Here is a 27,493-nt window from a genome sequence, read left to right on the forward strand (position 1 = left end):
CTCTGAGAGTTATTCCAGTTCAATTTAACTAGTTTTGTCTATCAGTTAGCTATCTGTATATTTGGTCACAATTTGCTTTGTTCGTATTGTTTTTATGTTTCAAAGTGCTTGAGTTTTATTGCTGGCAGGACATTTTTCACTTCCTTTTATGAACAGGACCAAACTGAGCTAGAAGAAGATAATCTTCCAAGAACCATTAGTCCAATAATAATTAATCACTGATGTATAAATACTAACTCAGATGACGCTTAACATCCATCTGATAATAAGATGTGGCAATACTTTATCATTACCCAAAGTATTTTTCATATATTAAAATCTGTATGTGGCTATGCAACAGGTTTTTCTTATTATTATTCAAGAAAAAAAATAATCCCAATTCCATTTTCACTTCCACCAGTACTGTTTGCCAGGATCTAAACATTTCACACCAGAACTGCAACAACAATGACAACATCTCTGCTTTCATTTTTATCCCTAGCACAAACTGTCTGGCACTTCCCTTTGGATCTTGATACCTTGAATGAATTTGAAAATGACATACAGCGCCATTTGCAAGAGAGTTGATTAGATAGCACTGCACAGATTATCTAAATGATGGAAAAGGACACCACAAATTCTCTACCTGGATTTATATCTGCGTGCAGCATTTTGTCAAGCCCAGTGGAAGTCAGCAGTATGGAATGAACAGTATAATGGCCTGCTGTTTAACAGTGGAGGCAGCATTGTGACTGTGCCTTAGTGTGAAACATTCTCCCTTCAGGGACATTTTGGGTTCTGCCTGTGTACAACAGACACCACCACCACTCCACAGCAAACTGCTAGCATGTGTGCATGTGTCTGAGAGTGGGAGTGGATGATGTGTTAGCAGTGGTGTTATCTGATCCTTCAGATCGGCGGCTTCCATCTGCTTGTGGAACTGCCTCCCTGGCAAATCAGAACGGGAAGTTATGTTAATTTAAGTTTTGCATTGTATATAATTGTTGACTTCTTAATATAAAAATGGATAGTATATTAACCCAGTCGTTCCCTTACAAAATGATCTAAAATGGGAATGCAAATGGTTCTGTACAAGGGGCTTTGGTTGCAGAAGGGCAGCAACAATGGTATGAACTGTCACACAGCTAGGTTTCAGATAATGGCCAGTGTAGTACATGGGACCTAAGGCTGGTGGATGACTTGATGTTGTTCGGTGAAACATGTTAACATGAGGACGACGTGGAGGCAAAAGTTAGCCTACAGAGATCAGACCCAGCCAAAGCCTTTACCAGCTTCCGACGTGCAGATGTTAATGTATTGTGGTCTGATGCAGTAGGAAACTGAGAGAACAGATTGGTCCTGAGAGCTTTCAAATGCAAATGCTAACAGAAATTAGGATGGACTGACTTGAAAGGATCACGCATTCATTCAGGTTCTTACATTGATGTTTGGTATGTTCTTCATGAATAGGTAATCCTCCCTAAGCATTCAATGATGACAGAGGCTAGAATTCTTTGGGCTTGCTTCTGTTTTGCTAGTCTGAAGGCAAAGGATTTATTTTCTTGCATACCTTACCTTCATTTTAAATTCAATTCACCATTGCAACATATCAACATTATTAAATAGGCACAAAAATTCACTATTTTGCAAAATGTTTACTTTTGTTAAGCTCTCATACTTGAATACAATACATACAACTGAAAAAAAAGTAATAAATGCTAATACGATTAGGTCCGAAAATGATATCCCATCTCGGTGTACTGAAAAAAGAAGAATGTGCATACCCTGCCTGTCTAAACAGCCTCTCTGTGAAGACCTTTGAGAATCGCTGTCTCCTGCCTGCAATCATCTCTGATTTTACATGTCAAGCTTGTTCATTAATTTAAAACCCCATGTCCTCTTCTCTCCAGTGATTTAAATAAACTGCTCAACACTGTTTCAGTTTATGATGATGCATTGTGCCCCATCATAAAAAATAATCTCTACCCAAATCCTCAGCAGCTGGTAGACTGATCGTCGTTTGTGCTTAGCCTGCCAGTGGGACCCGATCCTTCCAAGAAGCACTGCCACAAAGAAACTTTTAATGCATGCCTTGAATACCCATAAGGCAGTGTAACTTTAAACTGGGAGAGGTTTTTAAGATGCAAAGGATGAAAAGAAAAATAAATTACCATTTGAATTGCAGTAAGCTTGCATTTTACCCTTCAGGTCTTTTTTATGGGTAAACTTAATTTAAAAACTGTATATATCTTTTTTGTGCTTTTGTTTTTATATCATTATGCTTGGCCTGTATGGATTGCACAGTACTTGTCGTTACATTAGTTATTTCCATTGTCTTTCTCCCCAACACATTCCACTGCTAATGCATTGTACAGATGAAGTTTATATTTAACAAAAACAATGTTGCTCTTGCACCCATGCATGTATAGATGTTATCCTTCGGGCACCCTCTGCTGCAGCAAACCACAACTCAACTTTTCAACTATTTATTTGAACAACGTCACACGACTCTCGCAATGCTAGAGATCTCACAAAGAAGACCCAGCAAAGATTTAAATGAGAATATTGTGCTCTTTTCATTAACATATTTTCTCTTAGTACATACAACAAAATGTATACTTTGCAAATTGTCACAACGAAAATGTTTCTGCTGCAACTGACCCATCTTAGTACATCTACCCCTCAATGCTCAGTTCAGAAGTCAGAAGGTAAATTTTTGTAACTGCTTGCATGTGAAAAATAAAAAAAAACTGTTTACAAAAACCTCAGGTTGGGACAGACTGCTCCATTTCATTCTGAGCAAGACGTCCCAGCACTTTAGTTTTAGCAAAAAGTCCTTTCAGTACCATTAGGAATCGGCCTGGCTAAAAGCAGATGTTTTTAGTCTGGATGTGAACTTTGGTTAGGAATTCCACTCATCATTTGCCTTTGAAATGGAAGTTCAGTGTGTGAAAAACAATGAAAAGAAAAAAATACAGGTACGTTATTTCAGTTGTGGCAACACGTGGGGATGTATAACATTATATTTTTCGGAAGCCTGCTACTTTCTCTTTAAGCTGTTTTTCAGTACTATCTGGAAAAGCAATTCACCTCATTGTTATTTTCTTATGAACCTGATACCTTTGGAGAGCTATGTGCAATGATTCCCCTTCATGAATTCCAATGTGTCTAAGCTTCAGTTTTTCATGATTAACCCCATCCCCTCAAAAATGTAGAGAAATTTGAATGGAGCAAACTAAATGAACAGCATTCAGTAAACCCTGCCTTCCCCTAACAGCATGCATGCAGCCCCAGATGATTCAAAGAGCAGCCCTGACAGCTGGTCTCTGACAGATCATTGCTATCCAAAATTTTACACTGGTAAGAAGGCTATTGAGAATGTATATATAGGCCCCCAAAACAGACAAGGCCTGGAAGTTGTATTTGGGCTCTGCTCTAGACAAAGCCACTAAAGCTGCTTGAAATGTATTTCTTAACTAACAAGATTCCACTCAATTTCAGATTGTATCACTTTAAGGCTTCCTGGTATAGACTCTAGTGATGTTTGAAGATAAATGTAAACTCATATTGACAGCACTCCTACACAGTTGTAGTACAGGGGATCAAAACAGATTTGTAAGATATGACACTTCAGTTTTGTACCTTTCAAGAAGACTTGTTTATTTTTCTTGACAGGAACAGTTAAGTCTATATAATGTGTACCTAATTATAAAACCAGATGTCATTGTTATCTGTCTAGTTCCAGGGACCATGGACGTGGTTTTAATGTAATGTAATATCAGTTTGTACCAATATTGTGGCACCTGCTCGCAATGCTTCACAGAAGAGGATGAAATGATGAGGCGCTTCTGTCCAGACTTCTTGCTAAAACATTTGCCATACAATCACAGTAAAAAACAAAATCTATGCAAAAAAAAAATCTGTATATCAGCTGACAACTGCGACTGTATACAAAATATTCCTAACCAAACTGAAACATGGTATCCATCCCAAATGTTTTGTGTCCCTGTGAAAATGTCACATTCTGCTGTTAATAATTTTTCATTGCAAAGTTGTAATTCCTTTTTGTTTGATACATTGTGGAATATTTGTATGATGAAGCCTGCGCATAATTAAATTATTGTTGGACTAATGTTTTTTTTAGTTTGTTTATTTATTTTATTTTATTGCAGAGCCTGTTTACAGCTGTTTTCTTTTATTACTTCAAATATTTACCAAATTTAAGCAACTTAAAAAAAAAAAAAAGCCTGCTTCATTCCTGGATCAAATTTTAACATTGCTAGCTAATATCTTTTGAGTATACAATGAGTGTTAAGGTGTCTTAATCTTGTCTTTCTCTTAACTGGAAAAGCACTATTAATTACACATTGGTAGCTACAGCGTATTCATTACAGTGGAGATGCTTCCCCTTAGGGGGCGTCTGAAAATGTCAGCTTTGACGAGCAAGTAAGGGGTTATCTTGAAACAACAACATTTAGGAAAAGAAACTAAAGTTTTACTTCTGTCTTTTGACTGAACAGGTTAACATCCCTTGAGACACCTTCTAGACCATTGTCAACATTGCCGCGTTGTGTCAAGGCTATGATCAGGGCAAATGGTGGCCCAAGCCAAAAGCAGACACAGTTCTAATGCAATATCCAGGCAGGGCGGGTTGCTGTGCAGAGAATGTAACAGATATTCCATTTGAATAAAATTAGGATTTTCCGGAACTATAAACATCCCATGAATAACTAAATCACTTTAGTGAACAAAACTTCATAAAATTAGCTTAACATTTGAACGTTTTAAGATGGATTAAAGGACTGACACAGGTTTTTGGGGTTTTTTTGCATCTTGTCTACAACTTGAGAGATTATGAGCAATATGTCTCTTTTCCCCTATATGGGCACACAATAGCCCGCTGACCTAAAGGGAAACCTTGTTTTTACCCTATTTGAACTCAGCTCTACTACCAGCACTATAGCTCGTATCAATGTGATTAATCAAGTATGCTGTGGAGGTGGGAAAAAAAAGACCCCAGTGTTACTACAAATTAAAAACAGGACCATATGTTAGCATACCACAGCAAGGGGGTCAAACATGGCTGTCAGACATACAAAAATGGGTCACATCACTTTAAATGATTGATGCGGTGGGTGTGGTAGAATGTGGGATCCACGACAGTCTGAAAATATAAATAGGGGTAGCTTGCAGCACCCTAGTACAACTCTCCAAAGATATATAGAAGAACAAACACCAAAAAAACGCTGTAAAACTATGTGTCTGTTTTTTTTTTTTTTTTTTGTTTTTATCCAGCTGAGCAAACACAAACACGCTCTGGCTCTTGTTTACCAAGTTGATTTTCATTCAGCAATAATTCAGGTGTTGAATTGATTCCAGTCAAGTAGCTCTCGGTGTTGCCTCAACGGTGTTTGAGGACGAAAAAAAACAGATATTGATAAAAAAAAAAAAAAAAAAAGTTTTTGAATTATTTATCTGCTACTCTGGAGCAAGCATTCTGAAGCCTGTCTGTCTGCTTTCTGAAGCAGTGTGTTGTAGATGAGGGTTTGCATTGGAGCCTAGTGGTTAGTGCCAAGGGCTGGGAGGCAGTGACGCTTAGTGGTTGAAGCTGAGGGTTTGGAGGCAGCACAGTGGTTATTAGAACTGACGCCTGGTAGGCAGTATTGCATTGCTGCAGACTACAGTGAACTAGTGTTTTGTGCAGGTCGGCCTGTAAGACCTAAGGGTTAGAGCTACGGTGTATGAGGAAGTGCAGCTTGGCATCTAGTGTAACTTGGCATCTAGAGCCTGTCGTGGTCTCCGCCGAGCCAATATACCTTATGTGTTTTCTGGTTCCCGAGGCTGAAGAACAGCCTGCATTTGAGGCCGCTCCCTCTCCTTTGACCAAGAAGGCTCCCGCCAGTCGGGAACCTCTTTCCCTTCCTATCCTGTCCCCTCAGGCCACTCTTCAAACTACCTGTCCAAGTAACAACCTTTCACTCCAGCCCCGGCTCTCGCCGCCTGAAACGAAATAATGTTAATATCTTAACGAGCAGTGCTTCTTGCGACTATTGCTTTGTTTATGTGGGAATTTAAAAGGAAATCCATGTTAATTTAGATAATTTATCAGGAGTTAATTTTTTTTATCTCGTTAATATGGATTTTAATTAACGAGTTCCCCTTATGTAGTCGTTGAGACAGGAAGTGATGTACGTGACAGATCATTAATTACCTCATTGACTCAATTAGCTAATAAAGCTGTCGTAACTATACAATAACACAGTTTTTTTGAAAATCCTGCCCAGATTGGCTTAGTGGTAGGAGATGACAGCTGGTAATTGGGATTCAGAGAAACTTCAATGTCCTAACTAATCTCCTAGTTCTTGACTCAGGGGGACAATATTTGTACCATTGTTTTCTTGCCATTTTGTTTGTCCAGCATGTTGGAAAATAGATGCATCTTCAAGATCATATTTATAAAAAATAAATAAATAATATTGAAATTGGTGCAGGTAGATTTAGTTTGTTCAATGAAAATAAATAAATTCAATTGCAGAGACTGATGTGTTTTTACTTTGCAAGCAATCAACATGAGAGCTTTCCCCTGCATTCCATGCAGCTGCTACAGCCAGGATTCTGCCCAGCAAGATTAATATTGTGTGGTAGAAATGCTCATTTTTCCTCTCCTTTGCTTAGCCGGTGATATATTAGCAACTGACCTCTGTTTGTTAACCAAAGTTTGTATTACTGACAGTAGCCCAGCAATCATGGCCTACTACTGTTTGACACACAATTCAGAGTTCAGTGACAAAGAGGTCTGGCTGGCTTATAAAAGCTAATCTTGCTCAATTGTTTTCAAGAATTAGACAGTTATATGGATAACTAGGACTGGGACTGAACCAACCTTAGAAGCTCAGTATTCTGGACTCTCTACATCTGTAGCACCAGGACCTTAAAGCCCTATGGTGTGATACATTACCATACATAAGAACAGATTTTTTTTATCCACAACAAACTGTGCCGATATATTATTGGAAACCTACTCGTTGCTGTTTGCTTTCCAAGGATTTCCCGAAAGGGCCAGTAAGTGCTTTAACGTGCTTTACAAGGCTTTGAAGTCGTCAAGACAAATCCTTATTTTCCCATTCAGTGGCTTCCTTTCTGAGCAGCCTGTCTTCCAACCTAATGGTTAATAATAGACTATGAATGACAGTATTGTGATTGCAACTCATGTGAATACCTGTATTCTTTCTTATTTATACACATGTCTTTGTGTGGTTCTGTTCTTTGTATTTTGAGATGTCTCTTATGTTGCTGTCTGCCTATAGGCAGTACTTGGAATCAAGATGCTGCACTCTTTTCTGCTCCCTTCTATAAAAACATTAAAAGGAGTGCATACAGAATAGAGACGTGGGGAACAGAATTGAACACACATGTGGTGGAGGCATTACATAAAAATCTTCCTGTTTTCCGTGAAGTATCGATATCCTCTTAGTCACAGCAATCGAAACACGGTCCTCGTCTTGTGTGAGTGCTGGAGTACCACATGACTCTGTATCTCTGATACTGACCATTCATTTCTTGGTTACCAGTCCGCTGTGTTTATCACCACCAAAATTGTGCACCCACCATCTACCTTCAGCAAAATGAAATGCTAACTAACAACTTGGTATGAGTATGAAATGTCTTAACTATGCATTGTTCTTGTTGTTTATATGCTGTACAGTGTGCGGTGTTTCTTACTGAATGTATTTCTTACATTAATGGTAATGGTAGCATTCTTGTGCATGGAGGTTAAACATTACCTTCACTGAAACCACAGGGATGCTTAAATGATGTAAAAGGGTGTGGGTGTCTATTGATTTAGAGGCAGAGGGTTGTGGTTAAAAAATGCCAGCCTAGGCAAACAGGTTTGATTTATTTACAGCACATAATACAGTATCACACTTACAGGCAGTGAGCTCCCAGCAATGGTATATCTTGGGGTGATGTAGCTTCTTTAGCAGGGATGTGGTAACAACAATGATAAACATGCACCAGCAGTTATACTGTACAGCTTTACACGATACCAACAAAAATGCCATGCAAAACCCTGTAGAGAAAACAGCTACAAAGTAAAAGGTGGCCTTGTTCCCCTATAAAGAAAGGTCCCACAATTAGGAGCTGTACCCCGACACACAACTCAGATGAGACCCAGTCTCACTAAACTCAATTCCTCATTCTTTTTGTTGTTTCTTTTGTTTCTTTTTCTTTACCACCTTAATACAGAGTTTTCATTGGGTGACAAGATATTTTCACAGCGACATGACCATACACTGCAGAAGCGACACAGAGGCGATGCGACAGGTTTGAAAACTGTCAGATCTAAACAGCTATTAAAAATTGCTATTGACAAAACTATGATCAAGACTGGTAAATATTCGTCAACATGATGTGGAAAATTAAACGTACCTTCTCTGACGGTATTTCAACATATATGGCAACATACTAGGCTTATCCATTTCCTTCGAAATGGGCTCCCATATATTGTCTTTTAAATCAGTATCTTTATAATTAAGTTGACCTTTGTCAAAAGCTCTGGGTATTTTTTCAAATACAAGTATTATCCTCTGCCATTCTGGCGACTTAACCGTGCTGGACCACGAGCATTGAAAGTGTTCTCTGATTGGTTAATTCCATAGATGTCGCATGACAAATTGCAAAAAATAGGGTTCAATCCTATTTATTTCACGTTGCTCCAGTGCGGCCCTGGTGTTGCTCCCATGTCACCTGTCGTGTCACCTGTGGTGTGAAAGGTAATTATCAAAAGTATAGGTTCTATTCATTTTGTTGCATCGTTGCACAGTTTTGCTTTTTATCCCTTGTATGAATGCATTTATAAACGTCCTTAAAAAAAAAACATCCTTAAAATACTTCCAAATATAATTGCATTGAAAGTTATGCAGTCTTAGACTTTTTAGTGAGTATGGGTGTCACTTGGTCTTGTTGCTGGAGCTAAGGGAGAGTGTGGAGAAATTATGCCACTGAGATGCTTTTTATTAACATACTTGCTGTGCAGAAAAATAACTCTCTTTAGAATAATATATAATTTGTAATTCTATTGAAATTAATGTATATATGATTTTTTTTTTTTTTTTTAATGTACATTATGTATTTTAAGATCTCACTGTCCATCTGCTATGTGCAGGTTAGGATTTTAGAAACCAGTTAATGTTGGAATGTACGCAGCTGTTAGAAATTGGGGGCTGGCAATTGGATCTTGTGTGTGTAGTTCATAATGATAGCAGTTTATTTGAAATTGCACACTGCTTGTTAGTACTATTTTGTGGATTTGGACTGTGTGTGCTTTTGCTGATGTGATTGGATATCATATATTTGCTGCTTGTTATTTCCTGCTTTTTTTCAATTCCAAGAAATGTGTCAGAATCTCTGGTAGAAATGATCTAATGAGAGGGCATGGGGGGGGGGGGGGGGGGGGTTACAGGAGGCCTACTCGCCCCCCTCTCTCCACTCTTTTATTATTCTGCTTTGATCCACGTGTCTGCTTTTCCTTTGGCTATATCTTAAGGACAGATAGAAGCATGCCTTCTACATGTGGAACCAAAACAATATCCCACCTCTTCTGAATACCTATTGATTGCATTCATCAGTTCAGGAGAAATTATTATACCAATATATATATATATATATATATATATATATATATATATATATATATATATATATATATACAGTTTTCACAAGTACAGTACCTGAAGATGATTTGTAATTGTAATATTTGAGGAAAATAAATCTAATGTATTCAGCTGTATATATTTTTTTGTCATGCTAAAAAGCTACAATTATATTGGTATATTAAAAACGCTGACTAAATGTAATGTGTTTTGTTTTGTTTGTTTTCTCAATGTTACTGAGATTAAATGCAAATCGGCTGATAGAAGAAATCTCTACAAGACAAACACACCAGCGAATTTCATTAGCTACAGTATGCACAGCTCTTGCAATGAATATCAAACAATAGTCTTTTTTTACTCGTGAATATCTGCCACACGCGTTATAGAATCTCATTTATAACAAATTATGTAACGCTCCTGTTCTGTTTTAAAAAACGACAAATGCAAGATTTGCAAGTGGGTTGATATGGCATTGTAAGTACTATCATCTGGGTATTAGCTTTTTTTTTTTTAAACCATTTTAGACCATTCCCTTTTGCAAGATGCTTCCTTTCACTGACATGCGTTAGAAAATGGAAAGAACAAGCTGCCAATTAACTCTGCGTTTTGATGTTAGCAAAGTCAAGGTTTTTTCTTACTCTAACAGACTAAATTGACTGAATACAAAAAGAAAGGTATAGCTATACAATTAAAGTCATAGAGGTTTTAGGGAAGGCTGATGAAAAGGGTAATAAGCTGTAGATAGATAGGAGGATGGAAGAGTGAAGAAGGTTGTTGTCATGTCTGTGACCCACTGAATAATGATTGAATCTCTTGATTTCTGCGCCTGCTTCTTCTAATATCCTAAAACATCAATTGGAACACTTAATAAATATTGCATGAAATTTACTCACCAGCGAAAATGTAATCTCCAGTTTGTGTTAGTCAAATACACTTTTATATTAACTCATCCAGGCAGTTGTTTCCTGCTTTAATGATATTCTACAACAGCTTAATAAATATCACAGCTAATATTCAATATTTTTCTATAACTGTACGGGGCCTGCTAGTATGGAACATGCTATTTGCCAACAATGGACCTGGATATTTCAACAATGAGCAAAATATTTGCTTGATGTCATATTAATTTACTCTGACATCAAAATTAATTTCAGCTCCCTCACTCCTTATGCATGTTGGAATTTAGTTGTTATGGATTTATCAATTGTCTGATTACATATTAGTATTTCAGTTTCAAATTTAGTTTCTGATTTAATCCATTTTGACTGTGACCATGTTTGAACTCGTTACAGTAGTTAAAAGCCTGCAAAATAATTGGCAAAACATTGAGACAAATTAAGCATTATACACTCAATGCACATGTTTTTAAATGTTCCACTGGATTATTTTACATTGCTAAGCCGTTTCTAAAACCAGACATTTAAATTAATTGTGCCAAGTCCCTATTTGCATCAAATATACTTTCAACAAATTCACTTATACAAACAAATGACATTAGCTTCTGGGATGGAACAGATAAATCAATTTATTTGTGTTGGCATTTGAAAATGAACTGCTATTGGGCCAAGAAGACCAAGTACAGCATGGTGCAGAATATTTAAAAGTCATGAAAGTGATTGTTAAGGAAAGACATTTAAATATTTACTAGTTGAATTTGAAATTGAAAAAAATTTATTAATATGTAATGCATTTGTAAGCTATCAGATTTATATGAGGATCATAAAAAGCATACATGCTTCAATACAAATGTACAAAAAAACACCTCTAGTGAAAGTCATTTACTGATAACACTTTAAAATAATGGCTCCACCCTTACAGAAATGCCCTATAGGATCCTATAGTGGTACCATAGGACATTATGGGACTAAAAAGGTTTTAAAGAAATCCTAAAGGATATTTTATAGGACTTGACCAATTTACTATAGGACTTTCTATAGGTCATTTCCGTAAGGGCAAATTCATAATGAATTCCAACAATACCACAGGAATAACATCCAAATATCTTATACACTTCCTGTGAGTTCTGAAGGAATTAATTTTGAATAGTGTCCTGTTAATTCATGTGGATTTAATTACCCGGATTCATTCCATGTTCCTTTGTAATTAATTATATTGATCACATGTATAAGCCAGGCATTCAGCATGAATGAACAGTTCTCACAATTCCATGGTGTGGGCGAGTAATGCCTGCCTTATACATGTGAACAACATCATTTGTTACAAAGGAAAATGGAATATATTGTAACGATTCTGGGTCTGGGAAGATTCTGTGACCCAGGGTCAAAGGTTCAATGGCAGCAGGTGTTCAGGGACGTCAGAGACAGGAACACTGCCACCAGTTGGAGGCTTGGCTTACCCTGCGAGCGGGACACGACTGCAACATTGCTGCTACAAATCAGGGGCTCGAGAATGAGAAACCGTGCATGCTTGGGATTAGTGACTGGTGCACGTGGTGCAACAGGAGGGGGGGGGGGGGGGGGGGGGGGGGGGGGGGGGGTGGCCTGGACAAGGGGGATAAGTAGTGGGCTGCTGAGAGGAACATGCTGCTGAGACTAACAAGCTGCTGCTGGAGAAGAAGAACAGTGAGAGAGGGACTAAAAAACAACTAAGGAAAACCAGATGACTGTAGCACATAGCCAAAACAGCACACTTTGGGCTTTCTTTTATTTGATTGTATTATTTTGTCGCAGTCTGAGTAGCATTATGATGCTCAGCTGTAGCTGTACCGCTGGCTGGTAAAGCAGTACACTTTACCTGTTAGGTGTAGAGTCCCAGCTTAATAAACCGCTGCATTCTAGAGCCTGCAAAACCTATGTGAGCCTGCTCCATTTCCATGCAATGCTACAATATGTTAAAGTGTATGTCTTTTGCAAGAGGAAGCAACTGAGCCATGAGCTGCAATATACAGTATGTTTATTGTTTAGGGTGGTTGATTTGTTTAATCTGCTCTTCCTCTGGCATAAGCCACAGCTGGATTTATTTAGACAATGTTAAACTCCAAGGTGATTTCTCAGTGCTGTAAAATGCTGTCAAAAAAAAAAAAATTGAGCTGTTGCTCATCCCAGCTAGGTAAAGGTTGATTTATTCACTGCATTCTTTTTGGATTGGTATGAACAACTGTTGCTTTCCATTACCACTGTCTGAGCTCCTGATTCTCTTCATCCAGGTGTATGACCTGCAGTATAAGGTGATGATCGATGGAGAAGAGAGAGACAGTTTAATGGAGATCGACTCTGAGAACAGGATCGAAGTGTTCCGCACTGGGAATGGCAGCGAAGAGGTTCTGGAGATCCACGACTTCAAGAATGTGAGCATAATCCGTACCATGAGATCTTCTTTTTGTCAAACAATCCAGCACAGTTATAACCTGCAATGTTCAATAAAAGGTGTAATTGTAGGCTTGTTTTTTTTCTGCTTGTACTGCATCAGTGCTAAGTTTGCCTTGATCTTAAAGAAGTGCTGTAGCTTCAGACACTTGCTTTTGAGCTACGCAGAGCTTGTCTAGAGAATCCTGAAATCCAGGATGCCACATTCCTTTTACATCATGTGACCTCTCAACTCTGACAGTCCCACCAACTATCTGCCTATATCAATGGCAAGTTTAGAGAAAGATACCCTAGAACCACTCAGAATTGTAGCAAACAGCATACATCAGTACAAATAAAGAAATGCAAATGACATTTTGAGCTACTTTCTCTTTTATATTATAAAACTAGCTTGGGTTTAGGGAGCAGCAGTTACATTAGCATTCTGGGAATTTTCTTTCTTTTTTTTTTTTTTTTTTTTTTTACATTGTTTTCCCCCTTGAGAAATAGTGAAGGCAAACTTTGTAATGGTTCAAACAGATTTGGTGATTGAATCTGTCCTGTAGTTCTGTGTATTGTGCTCCATAACTGTACTGATGGTACAAAAAATATGCATCACAGCAGTGACTTGAAATACATACATGCTACTTGAAAGACATCATTCTCTATTCTATTTGACAACAATATCAATGAATCTACGACACACACAGACACCTCCTTCATCTCTGTTGTTTAGAAACAAATTGCTTAACGTTTTCATTATTTATTAAATATTAAAGTACTTTTTTTCTTGTAATAATAAAAAAAAAGAAAGAAACAGCTCCTAAATTGTTTAGACTCCAGTTAGCTAACATTCAAAGCAAACTGGTTAAATATAAGAACCTTGGAAAATATTTTAATGTGCTGTATTATATTTCTTATTGCAGTGCATTACTCCCAAATATATAATCTCACATATATTTAAAAAAATATATATGTTGGAACATTTTTTTTAGATATAAATACATTTTTGGTCTTAGAGTACAGCTCACAGAATGGGTTAAAGATTAAGCCAGATTCTAGTTAAATTCCTACTTAGACAGTGCAAACTAGAAATAAAACAGGTTTTCTTAGAAAATTACAGTTAATTTTATGAGGGTTATAAAAACTGGTTAACTCAAAGATAAACTGGATTGAACCAGATGCTTTAAAGCTAGGGTTAGGACAAATGGGCAATTAACAGAGTGATAAGAGATTTGTGTTTTTCTGATTGGGTTAAGGAAAAATCATAATGTCACTGAGAGTGCATTTAAACTGAGAATACTGAAATGTTCTTTGTATTGCTCTGATCTGTGCTTGAAAAGAGGAGACCTGCAAACTGTTGTCACCATGTAACCTTTAAGATGTCTGGTTGTAACTTTACAACTGAGAACTTTTATCTTCAATAATCTATACTTATCTGAAAGCCAAAAGAAGAAGCTCGCGACTTCTCCTTTCCTTGTTTCTCTTTTATGCCTTCAATTCAACAAAACATCGGTGAATCACTTTTGTAAAAACTGATTACTTTTCTAACAAGAAAAATGAGATTGAAACAAAGAACAGCATACTTGTTGCCTGCCTACGATCTATCACAGATATTAAAATGCTTTTTTGGAAGGCAGGTATATAAAAACATAAGAATGATGCCATTCTAATCATCTGAGTTATAGGTCCTTGATTTAATATCTAGTTTGGTTCTGTAGTAAGACTTTACATGGAGTGTCTCTATCTACATTGTGATTTTACTGTAATTGCATGTGCTGTTACATAGTATTTATATTGTAAATGATAAATCGCATTGAAACACACTGTAATTACAAAAGAGGAGAGTATCATTTTTCACTGTGTAATTAAACAAGTTGTTACATTGTAACTACACACTTGCTTGTGTAATAACGGTGTAACTACAATGCCATTGCAGTGTAGTTAAAACACTTAAAGTCTTACTGGCCCTTTGTAATGAGTCACAAACTTTTTATTTTACCCCTACTCTAAAAATAACTCCCAGCTATATCCATTTATTTCAATTCTACCTTGGCGGTTCTTGGTTATTTCCAGTCTCTATTAGTGCATGAAGATTTATTGGTTCGAGAGACAACTGGAAGAAAAAAAGAGAGAGGAAGCAAGTAGAGTTCCAAAGATTTTTGATTAAAAAAAACAAACAAACAAAAACATTACGTCATTATATTTGTTTGTTGAGGGGTGTGCTGAGAGAGTGAGATTAAAAAAAAAAAACGGCTAAACAAAGAAAAAATATTTTTTTAGAAAATTGAAAAAAACAGGAACTTCCTAAGTGTTAGCTGAAGGCAGAGAGTGAAATTGATTTTTTATAGAGAACGGATGTTGCAGGTCATTAGATACTCTAAAGTCACCTTAAAAACAATCTTCTCTGAGACCCAAGGCTAGAAAGTCTGAAGAAAAATATGGAGAAAACTGCCATCAGGACCCAAAGCACTGTTCCATTTCAATTTTCTTAGGCTAATGTGGATGTCCTGAGGACAACTGAAAAGCTGCTTGAGAACATGAGAGATACCTCAGAAAGAAAGAAAAAACTGGAGGACTGAACAAAATACATAAGAATCAGTTAAAATAAAAGTCTGCAGCAGAGGCAGATGTGAATGCAACAGGGGTGTATAGTATGGGATATAGGATTGTAGTATAAAAGAAGACCTTAGCGTCTTTCTGTGGTGTGTCTATTAAAACGGGTTCATTTAGCAAAACTCAGCTCCTGGAGTAATATTAAAGACAAAAACTATTTCAGAATATTATACTGTAATAATAACAAAAATAGTATGTATAGTAAAAACTTATGTTTCCCCTTTCAGTAAAACAAGAATTCAAACAAAGTTGACATGTACCAGAATTATGTTTTCCTCTCCCTTTTGAAAACTTGCTCTTAGATACCCATAAATGACTCTGTATTGAATGTTCTGGTTCTCTAAATTCTACCATATCCCTGTATCTACAAGCTTTTAGATTCAATGTATCAAATGACTTGCTTTTAGATCCATATTGTTAAATTCACTATAATAATTTCGCTGTGGTTTCATTTCTTGAATTCCTTGAAGTTCTTGGTATGGGATTGGTTGGTTTTTAAGACAACAGCGGGAATTACTGCTGTCTCCACAGCCTTTGTAATAAGGGGATTTGGAAATAATTTCTGTCGCCAGAAAAAAGATATAGTTCATTACTGTGTGTATAGAAAATAGATTAAAATGGTTATGTACTGGACCAGCCAGGAAATGTTTATTACCATATAAAAAGGAAAGATGATCAGTTGTCTCCTTTAAAAAATGTTCTTTAAAGGAGACATGCTTATATCTCAATCTGATAACAGAAAAAACATCATGCATACCATTTCCTTTATAACATAGATCATCGATGGTTTGAGCTGACAGCATGGAAAATGAAAACAGAAAGATACAACCCAGATTAAAAGAAAGGTCTTTAACCATTACACTGAGGAGTAAGCAATAGGTGATTACAATCAGATAATTGCACAATGAGATGCAGAGTTTCTGTTTGTAAGTTTAATCAGCCAAATGACAAGGAATTATTTTGACACTTTCTGCATTTTGTAATCACATCCCTTTGCAGTTTCGTTTACATGTAATGAACAGTCTCTTTATTTTCTGCTTGAGTGACTCTAGCAATCACTGTGTCTTATCTGCAGATTCTGTATTTCACAGGGAAAAACAGCCTTTCTTTATGTAGACGATTTTTTTCCAAAACAACAAATTAAATAGGGACTGATCACAAGAAAAAGGAAGACACACACTGGGTTTTTATTTTCAAGTTAAACTAGACGTTTTCAAAAGGGTTTTTGTATTTACAGTACGTATACATGGTAAGTACCCCTTGTCCCCCATGCAGTAAAAACAAATACTATAGTATCCTGTAAAATATTAAACTATGTACTGTAGTTAACAATCAGAAACTCACTATAGTGTATTTTTTTTAGGATGGCACTATAGTATTTTTCACAGTAGGTGAGTATAATGTTATTAAGCCCTTCATATGAATGTACAACACATGTGCTGCCATGACATGTATAAGCATACTATGCTATATGCATTGCTTCTGTTTGTGGAGATGTGTTCCACAGCTAGGGCTACATACTGTCCTGGTAGAACCACCTATGGACATATGCATCAATTCCACTTATTCGTTTTGCATTAGTATTGCATCATAGAACATTTGTTTGACTAAAACTTTGATCTCACTTTGTGTTACAGTCAGATATGATTTATTCTTGGTTAACTAGTTTCTTACTCTAAAAGCAGCAATGGTCTAGGAAAGCAGACGGAAAATAATCCAATTACATATTTGAATGTCCAACATTTTTTTCTACAATTGCAATGGAAAGAGTATCCAGCTGTCTGTGGGTTAAAAATCTGCTTTCAAATGAAATACTTGAAGCCCCAAAGTATTAAAGTATGTTGGGTAGCAGTGAAAATGTTAACCTTTTCTATTCTTTAGTGATATTTTCTATTGATATATTTCAATATACATGTATTTCAGACCCATACAAAGCAGTTGTTTTCTGTACCTCTCTTTTTAAGTGTATCCCATCTCTCTATAAAAAATAAAGTTATTTTATTTTTCTCTGTGTAAAGGGAATAACTGGAATCCGCTTTGCCAAACATCATAAATGTTACATCAGGACCCAAACCAAAGAACTTCCCAACATCACAGAACAGGAGAGTGGAGATGCTGTGGGGCTGGTGAGTTTTATTAACATCAGTAAGAGTTGGGGCTCCTGAGTGGCGCACACAGGATGCACCCTATAGCTTGGAGATCACCGGTTCAATCCAAGCTATGCCACCATGGATGGAAGTTCCCAGGGGGCAGTGCACAATTGGCCAAGCGCTGCAGCAACCCCTGTGGTTGGCCAGGATTCAGAACTGTGTGGTCCTCCAACGCTGTAAGTTTTGGATATGGCTGCACGGCAGGCTTGCAGAGTGACAAAAGCGGACGACTGATGGGACTCATTTCAGAGGACGCAAGTGCTTGTCTTCATCTCTCCCAAGTCAGTTCAGGGGTTGCAGTGGTGAGCCAGGTTGAATAAGAATTAGACATTCTGAATTGGGAGAAAATTGGAAAATGAATAAAAATAACTGTTAAGAAAAAAAAAAAAACTATCACTAGCAGCAGTTGTTTCTTTCAGCAAAAATTTCATATATAGTATTTGCCTGCTCTGAAATTTGACATAAAATCCCTTCAGATGGAAGTTACTGAATTCCATCTATATCGGTGATGGGCAAATCTGACCTCTGCATAGCAGGTATTTGATTCAGCCATGTTCTTAACTGATAATTGAGCCAATTAAGTCTCAAACAAAGTCCCAAAGCAATTATTTGATGTTATACAACCCTCAATGTTGATTGAGCTAATCAGAGCACAGACTGTCGTTTATTTATTACGCAGCAACAGCACAAATCTAAACCATACCATAATATACCTTCAACCATGCAGTTATACTGTTAAATGTGTAATCATAGCCATGCAGTTGTACTGTAGCCCTGATTAAAAGCTAAATTAGACGTAATATATGTTGCCATGGTTTTTGGTTTAACGCTGTGGTGCCACCTCCATCAGCTCAAAGCATCTGTCCTTTCTAAAACCACACAGAAATTTTTTCCCAATTTCCCAAGAGAAATACCTTAATCAAGCAGCATCACCTGGTAACCTTAATGCTGACTGTGTGTCTTAAATTTTCCCTCAGTAACCAGGCGTTGCTTTGTGCATACACCTTCTGGAAGTGAGCTTAGGATCTTGGTTAGGCTATTCTGTAAGGCTTAAGTGGGCTGTCTGTGGGAGATAACAAACACACAGCTCTTAAATGCCATACATGACAGCTACAGCTGTGCAAGGCTCCTTTCTTTGAATTTAAAACTTTTCTTCTGGTCATGTACATTCTCCACTATTTTGTGCAAATTCTGCAATGTTCCTGTTAAATATTCAAAGCCGCGACAGCTGTGTTTAAATTTAATTTTCTCCATAAGGTGGGCTTGATCTGTAGATCAACTGGCAGTTTGTTCCCTGATTTGGAACCCCCTCCAAGCTCAGTCCCAGGCAGGGCCTCAGGCCTTTGGGAAGTTTTCCAGGCTGGGGGTCTTGTCTCGCTGCATCTCTATTCGTAAAACAACTTCAATTGTCTTTTAAATTCCAGTCTGCTGTAATATAAGTATTGTCTTGATTATTCATGTTTTTTTTTTTTTTTTTTCTTGAAGCAACACTGACACAACGAAGATGCTGGTCTTTTCCTTTTTAATTCTCCATCCAGTTTTAATGTTTAATCTGTGTTTGAAAATACTAATTGCCTAGCACCGTAGGTCCCTACTATCTTTTGTATTGCTGTTTTATAACTTAATTAGATTTTTCTGTTTTAGTGTAAAGCTGCATGTGCATATTGAAGAGGGCAGGTTTTCCTGAGATTCACTCAGAGAGCCAGTTTCACCATCACTTAGTTTAATCAACTGGGAATTTTAAACCTTTTTCATAAGGGGGCTATTCCTTAATGTTTGTGAATGGGTTTGATGAAACATATGGATATCTATCTTGTTGGAGGCCTGACAATAAATTGCAAGGATGCATCAGTCTTTCTGTTACTAGCCAGAGAAAAACTGAATTAAATTAACTTTAATTCATCCTCATTTTAATTCATAGTTGCCCATAGATATTATTTTATTATTTACCAAAACTCATTATAGTATATTCCTTTTAAAGTTTACTTCAAAATTACCTTTTGTGCACAGCAGATGTGAAACTATAAAATATACACTTTATATACCAGAAGGCTTGACAATAAAGAATAACCTTAAATATTAGATCAAACATTATTCTCCCTCTATCCCTTGTTACATGGCAGGTAATGTTATGTAACAATGTACCCGTCCATACATATATATATATTAATCTATATATATATATATATATATATATATATATATATATAAAGAGAGCGAGAGAGAGAGAGAGAGAGAGAGAGAGAGAGAGAGAGAGAGAGAGAGAAAGAGAGAGAGCTGTTACAGTCTCAGTATACATATGTACCATAAATTAATGTACAAGCAATTACTATACGAGGAGAGATCTCTGTGGTGATTTCAAAATTTTTGAAAATTATTATTATTTCTTATTATTATTTATATTAATTATTATTATTATTAGTTATTATTATTATTATTATTATTATTATTATTATTATTATTATTATTTTGTTGAATGGTGAACAAGCTGGACTAATTTGATTAATACAAAATAAAAGCTATTTCACACAATCTGCTTTCTATTTATTAGCCAATTAAAAAATCTGCCACAGATGACTGCTTATCCCTTATATTAATTTTAAATGATTTCTCAAAGAAGAAGATGAGATCGTCCCTATTCTTTGAGGGTCCTTGGAGGCACACCCAGTTACAGATAATTGATTACAGACTATCAAATTATAATTATTTATACTTTACCAGGGCTGCTGTGGAAAACACATTGTATTCCACTCTTAAAGAAGGCTTCTATTTTTGTGAATTAGAAGGCCATTTCTCTCTGGAATAAAACTAAAATTGAATAGGAGTTGATTGGTTTCAGAAGTAGATTTATAAGCTGTTTGGGAGGAAGTATTGAAAGAAGCTCAAGTATTCCATTTTATAAAAATATAGTTCCTTTTTATAATCCTAAATTCTGCATACCATGATTTTTGCAATTATGCATTACCATTTATCAGGTTTTTTTGTCATACGTGTCAATATAAGAAAGCCAGTGCTAACAACTGGGATTTTTCACCCTCTTGCAGTTCCATTCAAAATGGATATGCAACTTGAATTAAGATAAAAATGCTTATACTGTGCATTTGCGGTTCCTTACCATGGTTGATCAGGTTTGTGTGCTAAATTTTAATACACTGTGCTTCACCATGCTTTCAATTAAGCGAGAAATACAGGGAGAAAACACCATAAAGAGCATCACAGTAAAAGAGGACAAGGGTCTTCTGAGTGGATAAAATACTGTTATCTCCATGTGCACTTGATGCTTCCTTCAATTATAGCTGTTACTGTTTTTTAATAGAAAGATCAGGTAAGTGCTGCTTCAACTGATTCTGTCATTCAGCTCGACTCCCAGGCTGATGTCACTATGCTGTCGCTATGCTGTTGCTATGCTGTCAATAGATTCTTCATGATGGGTGTCTATCCATACTGAACCATATAGTTTTATCATGGAATAAAAGCATTTAGAATCCCAATGAAAGTGAATGGCTTAGCCCTGTCCTGTCCTTGTGGCTCTGTTGCAGCATGCGGTGGCTCTGTGTCTGAGAGTCGTGATAAGAAACTGGTTTCTCATGGCAGTTGTGACCCTTGTTTATACATGAGTTGTTTCTACTTAAAAAGTTCATTTTAATCAACGGGTCCGAGCTAAAACTGATTTGAATCCACAAACTTCTGCTATGGGTGACACATTGCTTTTTGTGCCATGTCATGGGGTGTTTGCTGGCACACCTCCAGTAAACTCCTTTCCATTGGTGAAGGTTGAGCTCCACTCATAGTGGGCAGTAACCTGCCCAGTATATTAATGTCTGTAATGATTGTTTTGGGGCTCGAAGAGCACCTGTTGAGACCTGTAGGTTTACCTGCAGCTTTGTTGCTCCAGATGTCACCTGCTGAGACCTGTAACTTTGTTAACAATATTCGTGTGATTGCGTCCTGTTCTGTCTTTGGATTCGTTTTGTTCCATGTGATAAAACTCTTTTGATTGAAATGACCTGAAGATGATTGACTTCTTACTGTTAAGAAGAAAACAAACCTTACACCATGGTATACTGCAAAAAATCTGAGTCTGTTGTCAACTGCAGGACTAGAGAGTCTTTGTTATTATTCCCCTGGATAAAAAACAAAGATCAAACTATACCTGACTGATGCACCTCTCTAAGACCTTTGAAGGGAGCACAAAAGGTTGCCAAGCATTTTTTTTTATTTATTTTTTTTGGCAGGAGGAGGATATCACAGCAACCGAGTTTGAGGACTCTCAAGTGTGGGTGCCAGCTGAGGAACCTATTGAGAACCGTGCCTTCCTGCTGGACTCGAAAATCTTTGAAGTCTGTGAAACCCTGCCTATTCACTGGATCCACCCATCACCCCTCAAAGGTATGCTGTGCCTGCTTAGTTAATTGGCTTAGTTAAACTCCGATGGCTGCCTTGATTCTAATTGGTAATTACTGAGAACCATATTGATCAGGTAGCAGTTTTAGGGAACACAGCTTGTAAAATGAGGGGCTATTTTTAATATGTAGTCCGATTACGCCGGTTCAGTTCGGGAAGCACAGAACAATATTCAATAATAATTGATCAGGTTCTTTTTATTCAGAGAACAGAACAGAGCTGAAATACGGGGAACAGTGTCACCAAGAAAAACACAGACAATAGATACATATAAAATCAATGAGAATGTTTTTATCTGACAACACATTAACACATTGTTCAATATCTTTATATAGGACCACAACTATTCAGCTCACTGGTAAGTGATTAATTATAGATTTTCCATTAACAGATCATCATTATTAAGCTCTGTCGAAAGTCATTTTAATCACCAAAGTGTAAACAACAATATTTCACTTTGGAAAGTGCTTAGTGCATATAGTAAGAGTACGGTTCATTAACCAGGCATAAAATAGAGGACAACACAAACACTGACCATTGTAAAACAAAACATATAACACGCTGTCTGTACAGGGGAGGCAACATCAGAGCGAGCGAGAACTCTGTATAACAATCTCTTACTTTACTTTCCATACTATAGGTCAGGATTAGATACTGACAGGCTAAAAACTCTTAATTCACTCGCACGCATTGTTCAGACCGGCATACTGCAACTAGCCGAACACTCGTCATCAGGAAAGTCCATGTAAAGGATCGTTTCGCTTCCCTCTGTTACTCTCCGTTCCAAACTAAAATTGCATTCCCACTCATGCACAAAGAAAAAACAACAAAGAAAGGACAGACAGACACAAACCCATCCATCCAGTTTGCAAGACATGTGGGCTATATATATTCAGGTGCGTAAAGCGATCAAAGCTACCAATAAGGCATAACAAGTGAACTGAGTGGCGAAGCTACCAGAAAGTGATAAATCAGTTACAGAGTGTTAGTCAATAACATATAAAACATTCACAAATCAATAACAATAATGAAATTATCAAAATGAAACATACAAATGATAAATAAATATGTGAAAGATTACAGGGGCATTATTGACCCTGTTACATGAGTGTTAGTTTTGGACAGAAGATTTAAAGCATGGAATATTCTGCATGATAATTTGACAGACAGATATTCTAGAAGAGAAAAGTTTGCTCTTATTACAGAAAGTAAAGGAATTGCAGCAACTTTGTGGATATAGTTCACTTACTTCTTCAAGGCATCAGCTTATTGAATAAAGACATGGATGGAGTCATTCTCCAGTGTTTCAGAAATAAAATCAGTTATTAATTAATTTTTTCTATAATGCACAAATAGTTCTGAAGGTAATAACGCAAGTCTTTAGTCATCGTTCAACTGGCCACAGATGATGGTTTCTTAGGTCTCTATTAGGCATATTTGTCATCATTGTAAATTATTCCTTTAATGCATGACTCCCATGTTAACTGCCTTGTAGGAGCATTAAGATCAAATAAAATGTGGAACAGTAAATTCACGTGGCTGTTCTGAAAAATGCGGATCATGTTACAGATCTCCATCAGTTGAATTGTGTCGACTTCTGAAGCAACGCACAAGGAATTGCAAGGCTGTCTGTAAACCCTGTGAAGCTTCACTGGCACTTGGCACGGTCTCCACAGTCTATGTGTTTTCTTCGTCGCTGTCATTTTCTGTATCCATCTTTTAACGATGTTTGGGGTCCATACAGCAAATTCAAAATGATCGATGATCTAATGCAGTGAATAATATTCAGAGGCATGCGCGGTTAGACTGTAAAAATGGGGCGCCAACTCTAGGACGGCGATACTTCTGAATCTGCAGTATAGCTTTGGGAGATATAACGAGGAATTGGTGTATTTTCAATTTCAAGTAGTATTGTTGCCTGCTTTCCTCCAACACACAGGTTAAACTTATTAAAAAATGACAAACATTTTGATGGAGAAGACATGTCACAGGAGACGATGGTAATGGAAACATTTGATTGCGTGGGTATCCTCCATTCATCTTCTGTTTTAATTTGACAATTCAATAAAGCTTTACATTTCAGATGCAGAGTTCCACGACATTGAAGATGTAGAGTTATCCAATGATGATGAGGCTCGTGAGTACTCTGCCCTACTCGCTAAACCGAATGGAAACCGCAAGGCCAGAGACATTGCAGACCACCTCCCTGTCAACGACTATGTAAGTGGTCAGATTCCTTGTACGCTGCTCTGCACCAGAGTGCTGTTTTCTCGGTTTCCACAATAACTGAGAAATCTATAGTGAATTCTAACCATTGCGAAAGCACGATTTTAATTTAAAATGGGATGATGTTCACCTTAAAGAGTATTTTAGATATGTAATATCTCCGTTTTCCTAACTACTTGTTCTGCTTGTGGTTTAAGGTTCACTTTGCATATCAGTTTCTGTATCAGACATCACATGCTGGTGTTCTTAGACTTGATTTATGTCACCTGGTACACGAGAATGCCACCAATAACCTGTCCCCCTGCAACACTTGGGCCGTAGTGGATGCAAAACATACTACAGAAGGATATACCACACAGAACAAATGTGGTATTTCTAACACTCGGTGTTGCATGGGACAGGTTAGCAAAACTAAGAGACATGTCTAAACAAGGAGAAGAATACATTATTTAGATCAACAAAGATCCTTTACCATTCCAAAAAAACTGACTTGGCTCTTTAACGATGATGAAATAATTTATTGCAAACAAAATTGTGCAGTGTCTTCAAATATTTTTTCTCGGGTGCTGGCAGCTTTGAATAGCCTTTAATGTAAGATCCTCCTGAGGTTATTAACTAATGGATGAATCCATTTATTTATTAATTATCTGTTAATTAATGAGGAGAAAACTATGTAGGCAAAAGAGCTTCAGTGCTGTAGCAGGCAGGCTCTGATGGCTGTACAGCAACTGCACAACAACATCCGTTTCACAGTTTAAAAATGCTCAATTATAAAATTGGTTAACTAACACAATAAAACCACATTTACCATATTAATGAGTGCATTTAACAACGTTTCTAATCCAATTAAATAATGCCTTTTATGAATAAATCATTATTATCAAGGGAAGTATCTCAGTGGGGTGTTACATGAGACGAGGTGACTCAACTGATCAAAGCACACAATCAAGTACCAGGTGATTGCTTCAGATCTACACACAAACACACACTTGAACACACATGCACATCATTGTTAGAGAGGAACACATCTGCAGTCTAATCTCACTCCAGCATACAGCCGCATTAGTAAACAGACACTGCAGCTTTTGAAAACAGAGTAGATCTGATCCATGTTATCTGATGCCTCTGCTGGCTCAAATACAAGTTAATTTATATTGTTTTTTAAAGTTATGATCTTTTTTCAGAACCAGACTGTGCTGCTTATGGCAGCAGCTCAAGTGCAGGTCATTAGAAATAACTAGACCTTTTTCCAAAAATGAGAGTACTCTATGATGCTGCTGCGTGCCCTGTGATGTTGCTGCATGCTCTGTGATGCTGCTGCATGTCCTGTGATGTTGCTGCATGCCCTGTGATGTTGCTGCGTGCCCTGTGATGTTGCTGCATGCCCTGTGATGCTGCTGCATGCCCTGTGATGTTGCTGCGTGCCCTGTGATGTTGCTGCGTGCCCTGTGATGCTGCTGCGTGCCCTGTGATGTTGCTGCATGCCCTGTGATGCTGCTGCGTGCCCTGTGATGCTGCTGCATGCCCTGTGATGCTGCTGCGTGCCCTGTGATGTTGCTGCATGCCCTGTGATGCTGCTGCGTGCCCTGTGATGCTGCTGCGTGCCCTGTGATGCTGCTGCATGCCCTGTGATGTTGCTGCGTGCCCTGTGATGTTGCTGCGTGCCCTGTGATGTTGCTGCATGCCCTGTGATGCTGCACCGTGCCCTGTGATGTTGCTGCATGCCCTGTGATGTTGCTGCGTGCCCTGTGATGTTGCTGCATGCCCTGTGATGCTGCAGCGTGCCCTGTGATGCTGCTGCATGCCCTGTGATGCTGTTGCTTGCATTTAATCGAAATGCAGGAAAAAATACAGAGGACCCTCTACTACATATCAGTTGGCCTGGACAATCCAAGTCTTTATTCCAACAATGTTATAAAATTTGTGGTTCTCAAACCTATTCTAGGGACTTTGCTATTGAAGAAAGTACATTTCTAATGATAGAAATATACAAATTCATATTTTATTGTATACTATTATGGTAAATAACAATACTAAATAATAAATCAAAGTGTTATTCTGTAGTATGTTTAATCTTATAGCGTTTGATTGAAAAGTTTAGTTTATAAAAAAAAAAGACCTCTGTATCATTAAGTTTTATGGCTTGTGATGTGGTCATTTCACTACCCCCTTTGGTTGGTTCACTACCCCCTTTTGAGAACCGTTGTTTTAAATTGTTAAATTAAACTAACTAAACATCCATCCAGGTCCTAAAGTAGTTCATGATTTCATATATCGATTGAACCTGGAGTAGAATTACTCTCCAGGCTCTAAATATAGAGAAGCTAATTAGGCTTATTGGTTAATTGATTGATTTAAGATTGGCTGTGGTCCATTGACCAGTCTCAAGAATCCTGTGCAGCTTAAATATACATGGTGTCTTATTAACATTTATACAACACACAGCAGCCTCAATTTTACTCATTATTTTCTCAAAGAACACAATCTGTTATCTGTGGAATCGCAAAGCGGCTGTTCTGAACCTGCAGCAGATGTTAAAGGTATGGGTATACAGTTCAGGTGTATTCCTGATCGTTACCGAAAGAACTAACTCAGGCTTTTAACAGACGATGTCTTCAGAACCTGCCACAGGGTATTAATACTTCAAACTAATCTTCCCTGCTGTGCACTTTTCATAAATAATCATTAAAGCTCTGCTGACAGAGGTTGCAGGAAATACACAGCTGACCTTTCTCCACAGCTGCCATGTGAAGTGTGGTGCTCCAGAGCATTCCTGGACACCTTTCAAACTGAATAACTGTCATCCAGGCACATTAGAGAAATTGCAACATGGTCCCTGACCTAGATTCCTTAGATAAGCCTTGGAGATGATTGGGTCCTTTTCCAGTCGAGCTCCCTGGCTTGTAAATCCCTGCCAACAGGAATTTCAGAGGAGGTCGAGCATCATCAATGTAACCCCAGTGCTTCAGTTCAAACCTTCGTATTTTTAACAGCAAGAAGCGGGTCCAAGTACTCGATTTCTACCGCGCGCTCCGAATCCAATTTGGAAATGGGAAAAAGGTAGTGATGCGGTTCAATTAGAACCTGCAGGCAAAGAGTTTCTGTATGGAAATTCAAAATAAAAACCTTATTGTGAAGCCTATTCACAAAGCTGTACCTC

General features: G+C 37.4%; 1 protein-coding gene across 1 annotated transcript in view; it reads left to right on the top strand.

Moving 5' to 3' along the window:
• Nucleotides 1–27,493, top strand: part of LOC121295265 (tenomodulin-like) — a 41,165-nt gene that overhangs the window by 7,226 nt on the left and 6,446 nt on the right. Inside the window, exons 3-6 of the mRNA XM_041219711.1 lie at nt 12,799–12,939; nt 17,572–17,679; nt 21,939–22,092; nt 24,191–24,327. Of these exons, the coding sequence (XP_041075645.1) occupies nt 12,799–12,939; nt 17,572–17,679; nt 21,939–22,092; nt 24,191–24,327 (540 nt within the window). The remainder of the gene's footprint in view (nt 1–12,798; nt 12,940–17,571; nt 17,680–21,938; nt 22,093–24,190; nt 24,328–27,493) is intronic.

Source organism: Polyodon spathula, chromosome 20 (genome assembly GCF_017654505.1).
Source record: "Polyodon spathula isolate WHYD16114869_AA chromosome 20, ASM1765450v1, whole genome shotgun sequence".
Taxonomy (NCBI): Eukaryota; Metazoa; Chordata; class Actinopteri; order Acipenseriformes; family Polyodontidae; genus Polyodon; species Polyodon spathula.